General features: G+C 30.8%; 2 protein-coding genes across 4 annotated transcripts in view; one reads left to right on the forward strand and one right to left on the reverse strand.

The window, feature by feature from the left end:
• The first annotated feature begins 8,282 nt into the window (after window positions 1-8,282).
• Syx17 (syntaxin 17) lies at window positions 8,283-10,896 on the forward strand. The gene is made up of 5 exons (XM_011064709.2): window positions 8,283-8,686; window positions 8,755-8,950; window positions 9,029-9,249; window positions 9,401-9,617; window positions 9,742-10,896. The coding sequence occupies exons 1-5, from the start codon at window positions 8,555-8,557 to the stop codon at window positions 9,894-9,896; spliced, it is 921 nt and encodes a 306-aa protein (XP_011063011.1). The 5' UTR covers window positions 8,283-8,554; the 3' UTR covers window positions 9,897-10,896.
• LOC105151162 (uncharacterized) overlaps window positions 10,602-13,244 on the reverse strand; it is a 303,301-nt gene continuing 300,658 nt past the window's right edge. For all 3 annotated transcript variants that reach the window (XM_087413985.1, XM_087413987.1, XM_087413986.1), the window contains one exon: window positions 10,602-13,214. In XM_087413985.1, coding sequence (XP_087270111.1) covers window positions 12,991-13,214 — 224 coding nt within the window. In that variant the 3' untranslated portion in view covers window positions 10,602-12,990. The remainder of the gene's footprint in view (window positions 13,215-13,244) is intronic.

Genomic DNA, 13,244 nt, shown 5'->3' on the forward strand with positions numbered 1-13,244 from the left:
TAATAATTTTCAATTTTATTGTGACAGTAGTTCTAACTTGCCAAAAAAATCAAATTAAAAAAATTTAATTTATGAAAAAGCAAATTAATTTTCAACATTAAAAATGTGTTCCTATTTTTACGAAAATAAACAAAAAACTTTTAACAGCGTCGATAATCATGTATTTTATACTCCAATTCCTAATATATTATTACATGTTACATGCTGCATATGACAAGTTACATTCTTTCCTGTCAATATCAGGGAAGTGAGTGCGTACTACCCCAATAATAATTTAATTTGTTTAATTAATCATAAAGTGTAAAATCGTATTAGTAATTTCTATTAGCTTGAACAGAACAGTAATGTGTCCTCAATTTTCGGTCTCTTGGATGTAAATTGTATTCTGTACAATTATTTTTCCGCAATAAAGAAATATTTTAGTAGTTCCATTTTTAACGAAATGTATCGAATGTAACAAAACAATAAATTAACTATCGTCAATAATCTGTTGTGCATATTTTTCTCTTTCCAAAGACGAATTAAATAATTAATCGATTAACAAATATTGAAAGATTTTATTAAATAATGGCTCGCAATGTGTCATTGGCAAAAATCGGTTTTGTAACCTGCAATCTCATCGCGCTTAGTATTAGGAAGATTTAGAACGCGTGCGACGATATTTCTTCTCGTGGCGATATTTCAATAACGTCCACATAAAGTATCGGCGCGGTCTGCCAATACAACCTCCATGTTCAATAGACACCTATCAGTTCTACGCAAACGACATTAAATTGTTGGTTGAAATCGTCCTACTTCTCCAAAAATCACACGGAAAATTTCGTTTCGAAAAATCTGTTACAGACGACATTCATTAACAGTGATCATTGAAATCTTTATAAAATTTTCTAAGCATTCCTGGATTTTCAAGATATTTTTGTTCAAAATTCCAGATAAAATTAGACAATTTTTTAATGTAACTTTAAAATAAATTGGAGTGTAAGTAAGACAAACAAATTATATATTGTAAATTAATCGAAGCCAGGAACGAGACTCTCTATATCTATCATTTTCTATAATTGAACAAAACTATCCCCTATGGGATAGTTAAGAAAAGATTCTCTATAACAATATCAGTGTACTATACTCTCTTCTATTGAATGTCTTGTACTGATTTTTTTTTTTTAATAAAAATTCGCGAGATATGTAAGGAAGTACATAAATATACGCGAATGTGTACACCATACTTGTTGCTAACCCATTATCAACATTTTGCATTATTAAGAAAAAAACAATCAAAGAAAAAAGAATGTTTAAAAAAAAACAGAATAAGTAAAATTTCTAAAATTTCCCCGATTGATAAAATTCTATAAAATTTTAATTTTCAAGAGAAAAAATTCCAGATTTTCCAGGTTTTTCCAGATAGTAAACACCTTGATTAATATTTGTATCTGTTGGTGATCGTGGAAAAAAAGAATATTTTTTCCACAGCTTCATTTACAACTGGATAGTTTATTGCAAAATGTTGCATCGATTGTACGGTAATAAAAAAGAACAATAAAGGAATTAATTCAAAAATTTAAAAATATACAAGGCGCCGCGTAATACAGCATAGGCGATGCTCACAACAAGATAATCAATGAAATAACATTACGATCAAAAAGTTCATAAACTGTAAAACCATCTACGAATTTTATTCCATAAATTCCACATATAGATGACAAAATTCATTTTAAATGGGAAAATTTGTGCAAATGGCACAAATGATAACACGCGTCGTGGCTACGTTGAATTTCACAACTCGCCATTTGGTTTGGTCAAAATGGTAAACTCGTTATCGAAAACGCTAGAAATTGCTACGTCGGAAAATTGAACACAAACTTCAATATTGATAATTCGTGATGACGGACTATCGAACTTGTCCTAGAGTCATTTCGCAGAACGTTTCAACATATAAAAAATTTCTGTTTAATTAACTCGTAAACGTGTGTATGTAACAGAACGTGAATTTGATTGCGGGAACCGCAATATCGACGATGGTTATACGATGATGCAAAATTATACTGACATATACTCAGAAATATTATTTGAATATACGCGAGTGTTTGTCGGTAGGACGTGAGATGAAATGCCATGTGAGATGAAAATGTGAGAAGGATTAGTTAAATGGTCAATGTTAAACTACAATGCCGTTACTCAACTACAATTTGGCGACTTCGTTCTTGAATGCAAGACGGCAATAAAATCCACTTTACTAAAAGCACAGCCGAGAGAATTAATTCGGGCAGACTATTACTCTCCAGCCGGATGTCGTGTCATTAACGCCTCACCATGTATCTACTCTGTGCACTAAATTATTCGTGAAGCTGTCGCCGACCGTATGAAATAGTTGCGAAGCGTACACTTGAATTTGACTATTTCGTTCTTAATATTATCAATATTATTATTCTATATTGTCATTTTTTATTACAATATAGTTCAAATTTTTCTTTGATTAATTTATATAATAATATGCCACACAAATAATATAATACAATTAGATATTTCGATGTATATTCGATATACTTCCCAATTTAATAAATTTACAATACGTATTCTCTTTGTTGAAACAATTGTTTATTTCTTCAAGATCAATGCCATTTTGGAATATAAGGTTTATTAATAAGAAATAAATGTACGATCAAGAAGAAAAAAATGAAGGAATCACAACATTGTATGCACAAGAAAAAAAGATGCTATCATTACAATGCAACATGTTGACCTTTAATCAAGTTAGTAAGATTTTTAATCAAATCCACAAATGTAGTAAAGGATATAAACTTACATCAAACTAGTTATACGTTTTGTGGATATTTTCAACATTTACCTTTAAAACAAATTTATTAAAGTAATCAAATATATAACATAATTTATAGAAATATGTAGTAAAAAGTATAAATTAATTAAAATTAGTATTATTTTTTACTGAGATAAATCTTAATTCTATAAAATTATGAATTGTCATGTTTGTATTATATAGCTTATACTATTAGCCTATAGTACTAATAATGAAGAAATGAGTATATTAAATAAATATAGAATGAAGCAAATAAACAGTAACAGTTCCTAATCATTGTTAGCCACATGATTGCATTTAAACGCCAGGCACGTGACTTTGTTACGAGATAACGCTACTTCCGAATTTATACGTACCTAACTTCCGCCTTAGAGATTCTGGATTCGGATTCCCTAATTAACGAACAAAGTAAGACAAAGCGCAACCGCACTTTCTCTCTCTTTCTCTCTCTCTCTCTCTCTCTCTCTCTCTCTCTCTCTCTCTCTCTCTCTCGCTCGCTCTCACTCTCGCTCTCGCTCTCTCTCTCAATGTCAAATATAATTATAATAATTTCACATATCTGAGATATGAGACGCAAATCAAGTAAATTGGAATAGTAGATTTATCCATAAATTTAATTCCTTGTAATCTCAATTTCTTCTCCATGCAAAATTAAGATCTAATTATCTTCTAATATAATTGGTGAACAAGTCGATATAACAAATTAATATTTTTATTAATAAAAATAATAGGATCTTTTTATCGCTATATACATCATGTAATACAATCGCTATAAAAATTAGAGTATATTTTAGAATATATTGAAAGAAATTTATTTCTATATACTTAATATTTTTAAAATTAGGATTTGTTTATTTCTCAAAGAATTGAATCTATAAAACTGCTAATGTCAGAAACGACGAAATTAAAATGCATTTTAGAATTTAAAAATTTGTGATGATAAAAAGAGCATTTTCATTAGAAAAACAACTTTTCATAATATTTATGCATTAAATAATTTCAAGGTTTTATATTTTAAAAATATGCTAAAGACTAAAAGTGAATTTTATAGGCGAATTACTGAGAAAAATTTCAAGGAAAATTAATGACACTTTGTATATGCAAAATAAAATTATGTACACATAAAGGCATATTTATCATAAATAATCAACTCTAACTGAAAATAATTCAAGAAAAAAGTAAATTATTCTTTATCCTGTATTTAACACAATCTAGATAGCGGTGAACGATGAAGGAAATCCTGACCGGTGTATAAAAGCGCTTCTAAACGTCCGGCGACAAAAGGTCAAAGGATCGAATATCCAGATAGCCCGCGGTAATTTGAATACGGTAGTTTGAAATAAAAGGTCATGCGAAAGCAGGACAAAACGGATCTCTGTGTACAGACGACGTATGGCGGCTAATGGAAGCCGGAGGAGAAATCACGGGTGGAGGAAGAAGCACGGATGGGAAAATCAAGGGACAGAGGGAGGACGAGATGTGGACGGGGGGGGGGGGGAGGGGTAGACGCAAGGGAGGACAAAAAGGGGCCGAGGGTGGATACGACGAAGCGACAGAAGAGAAGACTCGATTACACGTCACCAGCAGCCCGGAGCCTATTTGGTCACAATCGGTTTTTCATTACCAAAAGCTTCGCCGGGCTTTATACCAAATTGTACATTCGGCGACCCCCTGTAAAACTCACCGGGATTCCACGAACCCACCGAGTACCGGAATCGCATAATTGATCATCTCGGTGCGTACATCTCGCACGCGTGCTGTCCATAATTTTCGTTGGATGCGGGATAAAAGTACACGGTACCTCGGGTGTCGTTCACGTCGAATCTTCAATTCGCGGAAATGGATTGTGTGTCAAAGCTAATACGGTAAATCGACATATCGACTGACTTTCGTAAAATTCGTGCATTCCACTCGTGGCTTCTCTTCTGATCCTTTATCACGAGGTTCCTATTCCTCCGATAGATTATGCATCTCTCATGTGTCATTAAAATTTAAAATAATACTAGCTAAATCTAAGTTTTTGCATCGAAAGGTAGCGGGAACAAAAAATCCATGTGATCATACCATATAATTTATTTCACGTTAAAAGTAATTATTTCGTTTCAAAATTTTCTGAATATTTACGTAGGAAAAATAATGTATTAACATAGTTAATAGCAGTCCAATTGAAAGTAATCTCGTTAATTAAATAATAATATTAACAAAACAAATACTAATGGCTTTTGTTCTAATATAATGTTATCAGTTTCATTAGCATTATTATTAAATTAATGAGATGATATTTAAGTAATCTGCTGTTTATGCAATATCATTTTTGTCTTATATATGTAAATATGATATTATATTATGTTATATTATGTTATATTATGTTATGTAATTATATAATGCAATTAATACATTATATTATTATATAATATTATATATTTTATTTATATTATACATATTTTATATTTTTTTTTATTTTATTATTTATATTTTGCTACACTTTTATCAGAAATTTTTTATTAAACTCTCAAGTAAAAAAATTCTCAAAAAATTCTATTCCTACATAATTATTCTTCATTTAACAGATTTTTAGTTTACTAATTGTTCTTCTCATAAGCTTAACAAAAAAAAAATCTTTAATCAGACATACCCAAAATTGCTTCTTTTCTATAATCAACACTAGTCATCATATGCATCTCAACTTGCATCATATCACGAATCATCTAGCATTGCCTTTCATCAACTCCATTAAATAAATTTGTGATATCTGCAATAAATATAATTATATATAAATTGCTTATATAACTTAATTTATTAGTTATCAATATTATCAGTTACATCCAATATTATCATATGCATCCTTAAACCTTTTCAGTATGGCATATCCAAATTTCTTTTTCTAATACTTTTTCCACATTGCTTATAACTTTTTCATTATATTTAACATTTTATATTAATAAAGATGCATCCCAGGAAAAAATGTTACATATATGTACAGACTTTATATATAATTATATAATATATAATTATATATATGAAACATTTTTTCTCGGGATATTATTTGCTTGGTATCGTTTCTTAATATCTAGCGTTTTAAATAAAATAATTTTTTTACAATATTTTTTTTTATGAAAGTTATAAAAATCTAATTTAATCGAGTATACATCTAATGAATATTATTTCCATAATGTAGCATTTAAGAAAAAGGACGCAGAAAGAAAATTAATGTCAATTTCAAGCTTCATATTTTGACTGGAAAGTAATGAATACAAAGCAACTCCGAAATCCAGTCCCCAATTACAGTTGGCACATATATACGTACTTGAATTAATTCGTCTGTTCGACAGGCCGGCCGACACTTTTAATACCCGATTGCACAATGCGCGGTGTAGTGAGAAAACGATATATAAAGGTGTGCACGCGACGATTAACCGATTATGTTATTGACGGAACGTGTCAAACGCACGATTTCGAGCCAACGGACATACAACGAACAATGTTTGACACAAATGGCGACGGCGGTTTACTCGCGTTACCTGTTGTCGCGCGCGCCGATTGACCACTTTCAGGTGGCAATCTTTAGCATTACTCGATACTTTATTCGACACTTTAGTCAACACTCCCGACGTTTATTCGTACGCGAGAAACTACTTTTTCACGCGAGTACTACTTTTTCATGCGGAAATCACGAAAATTCGCGTGCCAACAACGACGCGAAACGCGCGAAATAATGGCGACGATAACTTTGGCGACCGCGGCCGCGCATGCGCAGTTCACTGCTTTTTGGCGCGCTCGTCAGGCTGCGTTCCGAAACTAATCGCCTGAGTGCCTAGTGCGTCCCCAAGCAGAACAAGTGACGGTAACGTGATATTAAATCGGACATTATTGAAAAATCACTTTTAATGATTATTTTAAAGTCATTTTGACATAATGATTTATTGGGTTATTCTATTTTTAATATTTTTATCGTTCCTAGTGAGAAATGACAATGAAATCGATGTCGATTCATTGTCAATTCCATTTCTCATTGGATTAGACGTGAAATAAGGATAAAATGATACATTTCGAGAACTCGGATGAAATTTTGGAATGCAGTCTTATTCCTGGTTTACATTATGTATGCATAATTATATGGTTGGTATTCATTATCAGTTTTGTTTTTGAAAATCCTCTTAAGTAATGTCTTATGATACTAATACGTCTTTGTATGATTGACTTAAGACATTTGATAAACTTAAATATAATACAAGACTAACTGAAAATTAACTATGAATACTGGCCTGATCACAGTTAATTGAATATGAAAAAAATAATCAATTGTGATTGGTTAATTTCTATGGCTTTGTCTTGCGACTATATTGTAGAACAAGCATTAGGGGGCCAATGCACTTTCTGTAACCGTAAAACATACCGTAAGAATTAATCAATCACAGTCAAGAATTGTTAAAAATCTTCAGCTCTGATTGACTAATTTTTATGGCTACTATTAAAGAAAGTGTGTGCGGCATCCTTTAGCGCAAAGACTGACATCAGGATTAATCACAATTAGTGATTGTCCTTTTTATATCATTACAACTCGTTATTCAGGACGTTTGGTGAAATGTCATATCACCTGACGTTCCATTTCGCGATCATTTGCACAAAAGCGCACTTTTGACGAGCGGTAAACGCGAAATATGCGCGTTCATTGAGGCAATATTTCTCTTGTATTTTACGAACAAAGTCCGCAATAATTCGTGTTGGAATTCGCGATAAAATTCTATTTGTAGTTTTATTAGCCATGTAATAAACGAAAAATGAGTTAAAGAGAGTTAGAATATGAAATACTCATATATGAAATATTACATTAATATACATGCAAACTTGATAAATTATTTATTACGAATAGCATTGCATCTCAAATGTGACTAAATTAAAGATTGTCTGAAGTTGATATTAAAATGCAATATTAAATATAATATGACACGAACAAAATATGAAAGATATGTAGAAATTAATAAAGATACAAGGCTAGTATAAAGGAACTCATTCCTTAGATAGGAGATAGGATAGAATTCAATCACAAGTGCATTAAACGTCTCATTAAGAATCATAAGGATTCATATAATGATCGAAAAGTAAATAAATATAATATTTTACTGGCATTATAAGTCAATACTTCCAAAATAAAACACTTTAGAAATAATTTCTGGACTTTTTCCGAACATCCTTAATTGATTCATTTCTGTATAATAAAATATATATAGTTTCAGTATAATTAAATACTATATTAGAGAGATTAATAAAAATATTACATTGATAAAAAAATATTTTGTTTCGAGAGATTTCTTGTTTTATTATACAAAGCTTTATTTAAACTGCATTGATAGAAACGGACATAAAAAGATACATTATCTGCCATCTTACAGTGTTATGTGAAAACTTGTAGCCACTTAGTACGAATTCACTACTACAGATGGGGAGGGAATCAGTCTTTTTTTGACAGTACGCGATCAACAGTGATAACAGCTGATCATTTATTTTGGACGGAGACAAGGCACGCGTGCATTTGGTAAAATAATAAGACGTAGTTACCAAACCTTATCGTATTTCACCAACGTTTTTGTCGTGAGGAATTTTCATTATAAGAACTACAAAAAGACTGGAATGAAAAGAGTAGATTTTGATACTGTGGAACAAAAGAGATACAAAAAAGTCACAAAGAGATAAAATATACAACATCGTAATTAAGTGGAGAAAAACATTACCAGAAATATGTCGGCCTCAATGGAGAATCTTACGATTAAGCAGCCTATTAGACGTCTGGAAATCCAGATCAATAATTTCAATGTTGCTATTCCACATCATGTAAATTTGTTAAAGCGACACAAGAACAACATTAAAAAGGTAAACATGTAGTTTTACATATCCTATATTTTTAAAGTCTTTAATACGAGCAATTGAAATCTTTGCAGTATCAAGATCAGCATGATTGGGAGCAGGTACGGAAGGAACATGTAAATGTCTCTCGGATCGTCAAGCAATTGAAAGAGTTGTTGTATCAGATGGACACTCTTAGAGCACAGGTCCTCGATGTTGACATTAGTAAATTTGACAAATTGACAACAAATGCACGGTCAAGCATCATGAGCGCGATCGAAGAATATCTAGGTAAGAAACATAATACAATATACTCTTTTGATCAATAAAATTCTAAGAAATTAATGTGGACACAATTGTTGTTTACAGAAATGGAACTGAATTTTTCGACATCACCATCTATGTCATCTACAAACAAAGAAATTCAACCAGATGAAATCGAACATCCACTTGACAACAGAAATATTCAACTGCAAGCAGAACAGGAAAATTTGCAATGTCAACAGACATGTCTGCATGTCTGGAATCGTTTGCAGGGAGATATACAACAGTTGCACGAACTTTTTACCGAATTTAACAAAGTTGTACATGTGAGTATAATTTCACTTTGTGTTATATGATACGTTTTAAAAAGATAATTAAATAAAAAGTAGTTTCTAAATTTTTCGTGCATTAGCACATGAAAAGAAGAAGCAGATTGTTAGTTTTTATTATTTAAATGCATATTTTGTAATCTTATAGGATCAGAAAGAGATGGTAGATAATATGGAAGATAATATTGAAGAAACTCAAACAAACGTGAATGAAGGAGCAAAATATCTGCAAAAGGCTTCCGCATATAAAGTTGCTGCATATCCCCTAGCAGGCGCTATGATAGGCACATGTATTGGAGGACCAATAGGTTTAATAGCTGGATTGAAAATTGGAGGTCTTGCTGCTGTAGGTTGTGGCATTTTAGGTAAGTTATAAGTTATAATTTATATAAAATTATAAAATTGGATATTGAAATAATTATATTAATAATTATATAAGAGTAATAACGGTATAAGAAATAAAGATGGTGAGCAATTATTCGTCTTTAGGTTTCACAGGAGGATCATTATTAAAAAAGAAACAAATAGAATTTGTTTCGCGAAAACAAGAACCAGGTTTAAATAATTCGACAATAGATCTCACAAGTGTTAAGAAATCTGCTTCTTGTCCTGACGATTTAAAACAAGATAAAAAACATTTGTGACAAACAATGACTTTTTCGGCATGTGATATCAATTTTAAACATAAAACAAAATGCACTGTTATATAATTGCAAATTGCTAAGATATTTATACATTTTTTATTTTTTGTGGACATATTTTTTGTACATATTTAAAATGCTATGAGTTTTGTAAAGTTATGTAGTTTTAAAAATTCTATGAAGGGGGGGATTTTTTTAATTTTTATTACGTAGTGTTTGTAACGTTCTTGCTTAAAGAAACAATGACTAGTCGTGTTTGAACTATAAATTTTTAAAAATATATGTCATCTATTTATAGTCTACTAATAAATATTATCAAGATGATTGTACTTTTTCATAGAACTTAAATATATGCATGGCTTAAAATTAGGTTAAACATAAGAGAATATCTCTTTTATAAAATAATGACTTTTACATGCCTTTCGCGTGCCTTGTAACTGCTTCAAATCATTAAGATATTTAGCATATACTTGTACATTGCAGCCACTTATAATTGCTTTTCTTGAATTAATATGACAATCATATCCAAAAATAAAACTTAACAAATGCATATTGTTTTTCACATTTCAATTAAGAAATGTTACATCAGATATAAAAACGCATTGCATTGATCATACTACAAGTAAATTATTAAATTATTTATAGCAATTTTATTATGAGCAAAAACTAAATGCCAAAATGACGATTGTAATAATCATTCGAAACATATGAAACATCAAAATATTTATTCCGGCAAATAATTACATACTGGAAATGGTAGACATACGTGGTAGATAATACGGTGTGATAACGTTCACAAAAACATTTGAGTTCTCTACAAAAGGCACCCAATACAGTATATTTAGCAAGTAATAAAATACATCGGTGTTAGACACAGTACAATACTGAAATAATCGTGTGTTAAATGTAATATATACATGTCATTTATAATGGAAATACTTAATCTAGAGAGACTAAAATGTTCTACTTAAAAAAATATTAATAAATATCTAAGAAAGTGTAATATTAAGTGACTATCGGCATATTTTCTTATAAGGTACTATTTTGTTATTATTGTTACTCCAACATCCCTAATTCAAAAGCAACACCAAACACTCATTCACAGACATGTGGAAAATAGAGATTGTTTACTTTCTTTTGCTTAGTTTTACTTTCGAAGCTCGGGATGCTCAGCCAGGTGCACCGATGTACATATGGTATGGCATGACATACTAACGTTATAATTTAAATTCAGGTAAACACAATTAATTACGTTTGATTAAAAATCATTATAAATTGTGATTAAATTTGTAATAAAATAGGGTGCATCGGACTGTGCCAAATTCTTTATAATACTCTATGATCTACAGCTACACTTCTAGATACTTGCGACTTTTGTCCTTAAAACAAAGTATGAAATAAACAGTTTGGTCATTATCCATAAGGTACTTACAGTACCTTGACAGACCTTGGCAATAAAGATGGCTAAATAATCGACTTATTTGGAAGCAAATGTAACAATGCAGAATCACATATTGGCAAACAGCTATTATTTCACTCATATATTCTAATTAGTGTTAAAAACTATTTAAAGATTCATGAAATTGATCTTAATTTTTCCATTTCTCAAATATTATCTTTTAAAATTGCTTAATATTGCAAATTTTAATTTTTTAACAGTAATATTTTAATATATAATTATTATATCTACAATAAATATTTTCGGTTCGCTGTTAAGTAAGAAGATATGAGCGATTCTGCATAGTCGAAACAATTGATTTATAAAAAAAAATAGAACATATAGTGTGGATTGTCTTAAGGCAAGCTTACCATTTTGATTGATCCTAAGCTGTTCCAAAACATTTATCCACACGTGTATATAAAAACAAATTTATTTCTTAAACATAATAGTATTTCATAAAAAGAAATTTGGCTTTCGAGTACAGGCCAGAATTAGATTTACATCTACGACGGGTGATAAAAGGTTTTACAAATGACTCTGACATAAAAAGAATATAATATTATATTAATATATATATATATATATATATTTGATAATCTGGAAATAATATATAAACTATCGGTTATATTATTTGCGGCTACATTGTATAAACCTTTGATATTACATTATATTACAAATTGGTATGTATGTGTGCGCATTGATTTGACATTCCTGAATATATAATCCATAATTAACTTATTAAATGCATCTCCTCGAGAGATAACATCGATATAATATGGATAATTATTAAGGAAAATATATTTTTTCTTCAATTTCTGTACGCATTGTGTTTTTAAAATGATTATATATTTTCCTTAATATAGTATAAAGATAAGCGCGAACACAATGTGGAATTGAAATATTACTATTTATTAACTATAATATAAATAAATGTATAAAACTCTTTTCTCTCTTTCTCTCTCTCTCTCATTTTCTCTCTCTCTCTCTCTCTCTCTTTCTCTCTCTCGCTCTGTTATAAGTCATCGGAAATTTCATGAAATTTTCCGCCGCTGTAATCAGGAATGCCAATGTAAATGGGGATGGCGACAAGTGCATATCGTTTATGGTACTGTAGCATACCTCGACAAGTGAGCGTACATTTGATAGAACACGTTTGTCTCATCTTGAGCACGTTGGTAAAATCAATAGACGGAATAAGAAAATACACGTTACCATTACTTCAGAAACCGGTTATTAGTGAGCTTCATAAGTAATAGCTTTATAATCTCATAGATTTGGATATTTCGAAGCGTATCAAAAGATAGATTCACAGACGGATTCACTTGAAAGTTAAAAATGTTAAAATTCGGTACCACATCTCCGCAACTTTAAGATAAAGATCTACGTTTATGTAATGCGATTACAAGTTCGTAGCTGGGCACACGTGTTAAGCGTAATGCGGCGATCTACCGAATTGCATGCAACTATATTTTTACGTCATTAAACTATAGATGCTCAAGGGTACAATGTATTCTAATGCTACAGTACGCGTGCGACAATGTTACCTCATTATACTTATCTAAATATGCCACGATAATGTATTACGTCTTTGTAATCGTAACAAAAACTTGCAAGTGAATCAATGATAGACTTTTTTTTCCTCGTGTCGAGCAAAGTTCATAGATTAATAGACATATCTTGGTCATAAGATGTGAGATTCGTATCCGTCGAGGAAGCAGGGGTAACTGTTGCCGCTGTTGCGCTGGTTGGTGACTGCAGTGGAGTGGAAGTTGTAGGTAGATGTGACGTAGGACTTTCCAGAGTTGAATTCCAATGACTTCTTTCAGTGCCATCACCTCCATCATCCGATACAATTGAGATATCGGCGATAATACCACTTTCTACAATGAGAATATTGACTTAATAAATTA

Source organism: Acromyrmex echinatior, chromosome 15 (genome assembly GCF_024713525.1).
Source record: "Acromyrmex echinatior isolate Ae372 chromosome 15, ASM2471352v2, whole genome shotgun sequence".
NCBI classification, from domain to species: Eukaryota; Metazoa; Arthropoda; class Insecta; order Hymenoptera; family Formicidae; genus Acromyrmex; species Acromyrmex echinatior.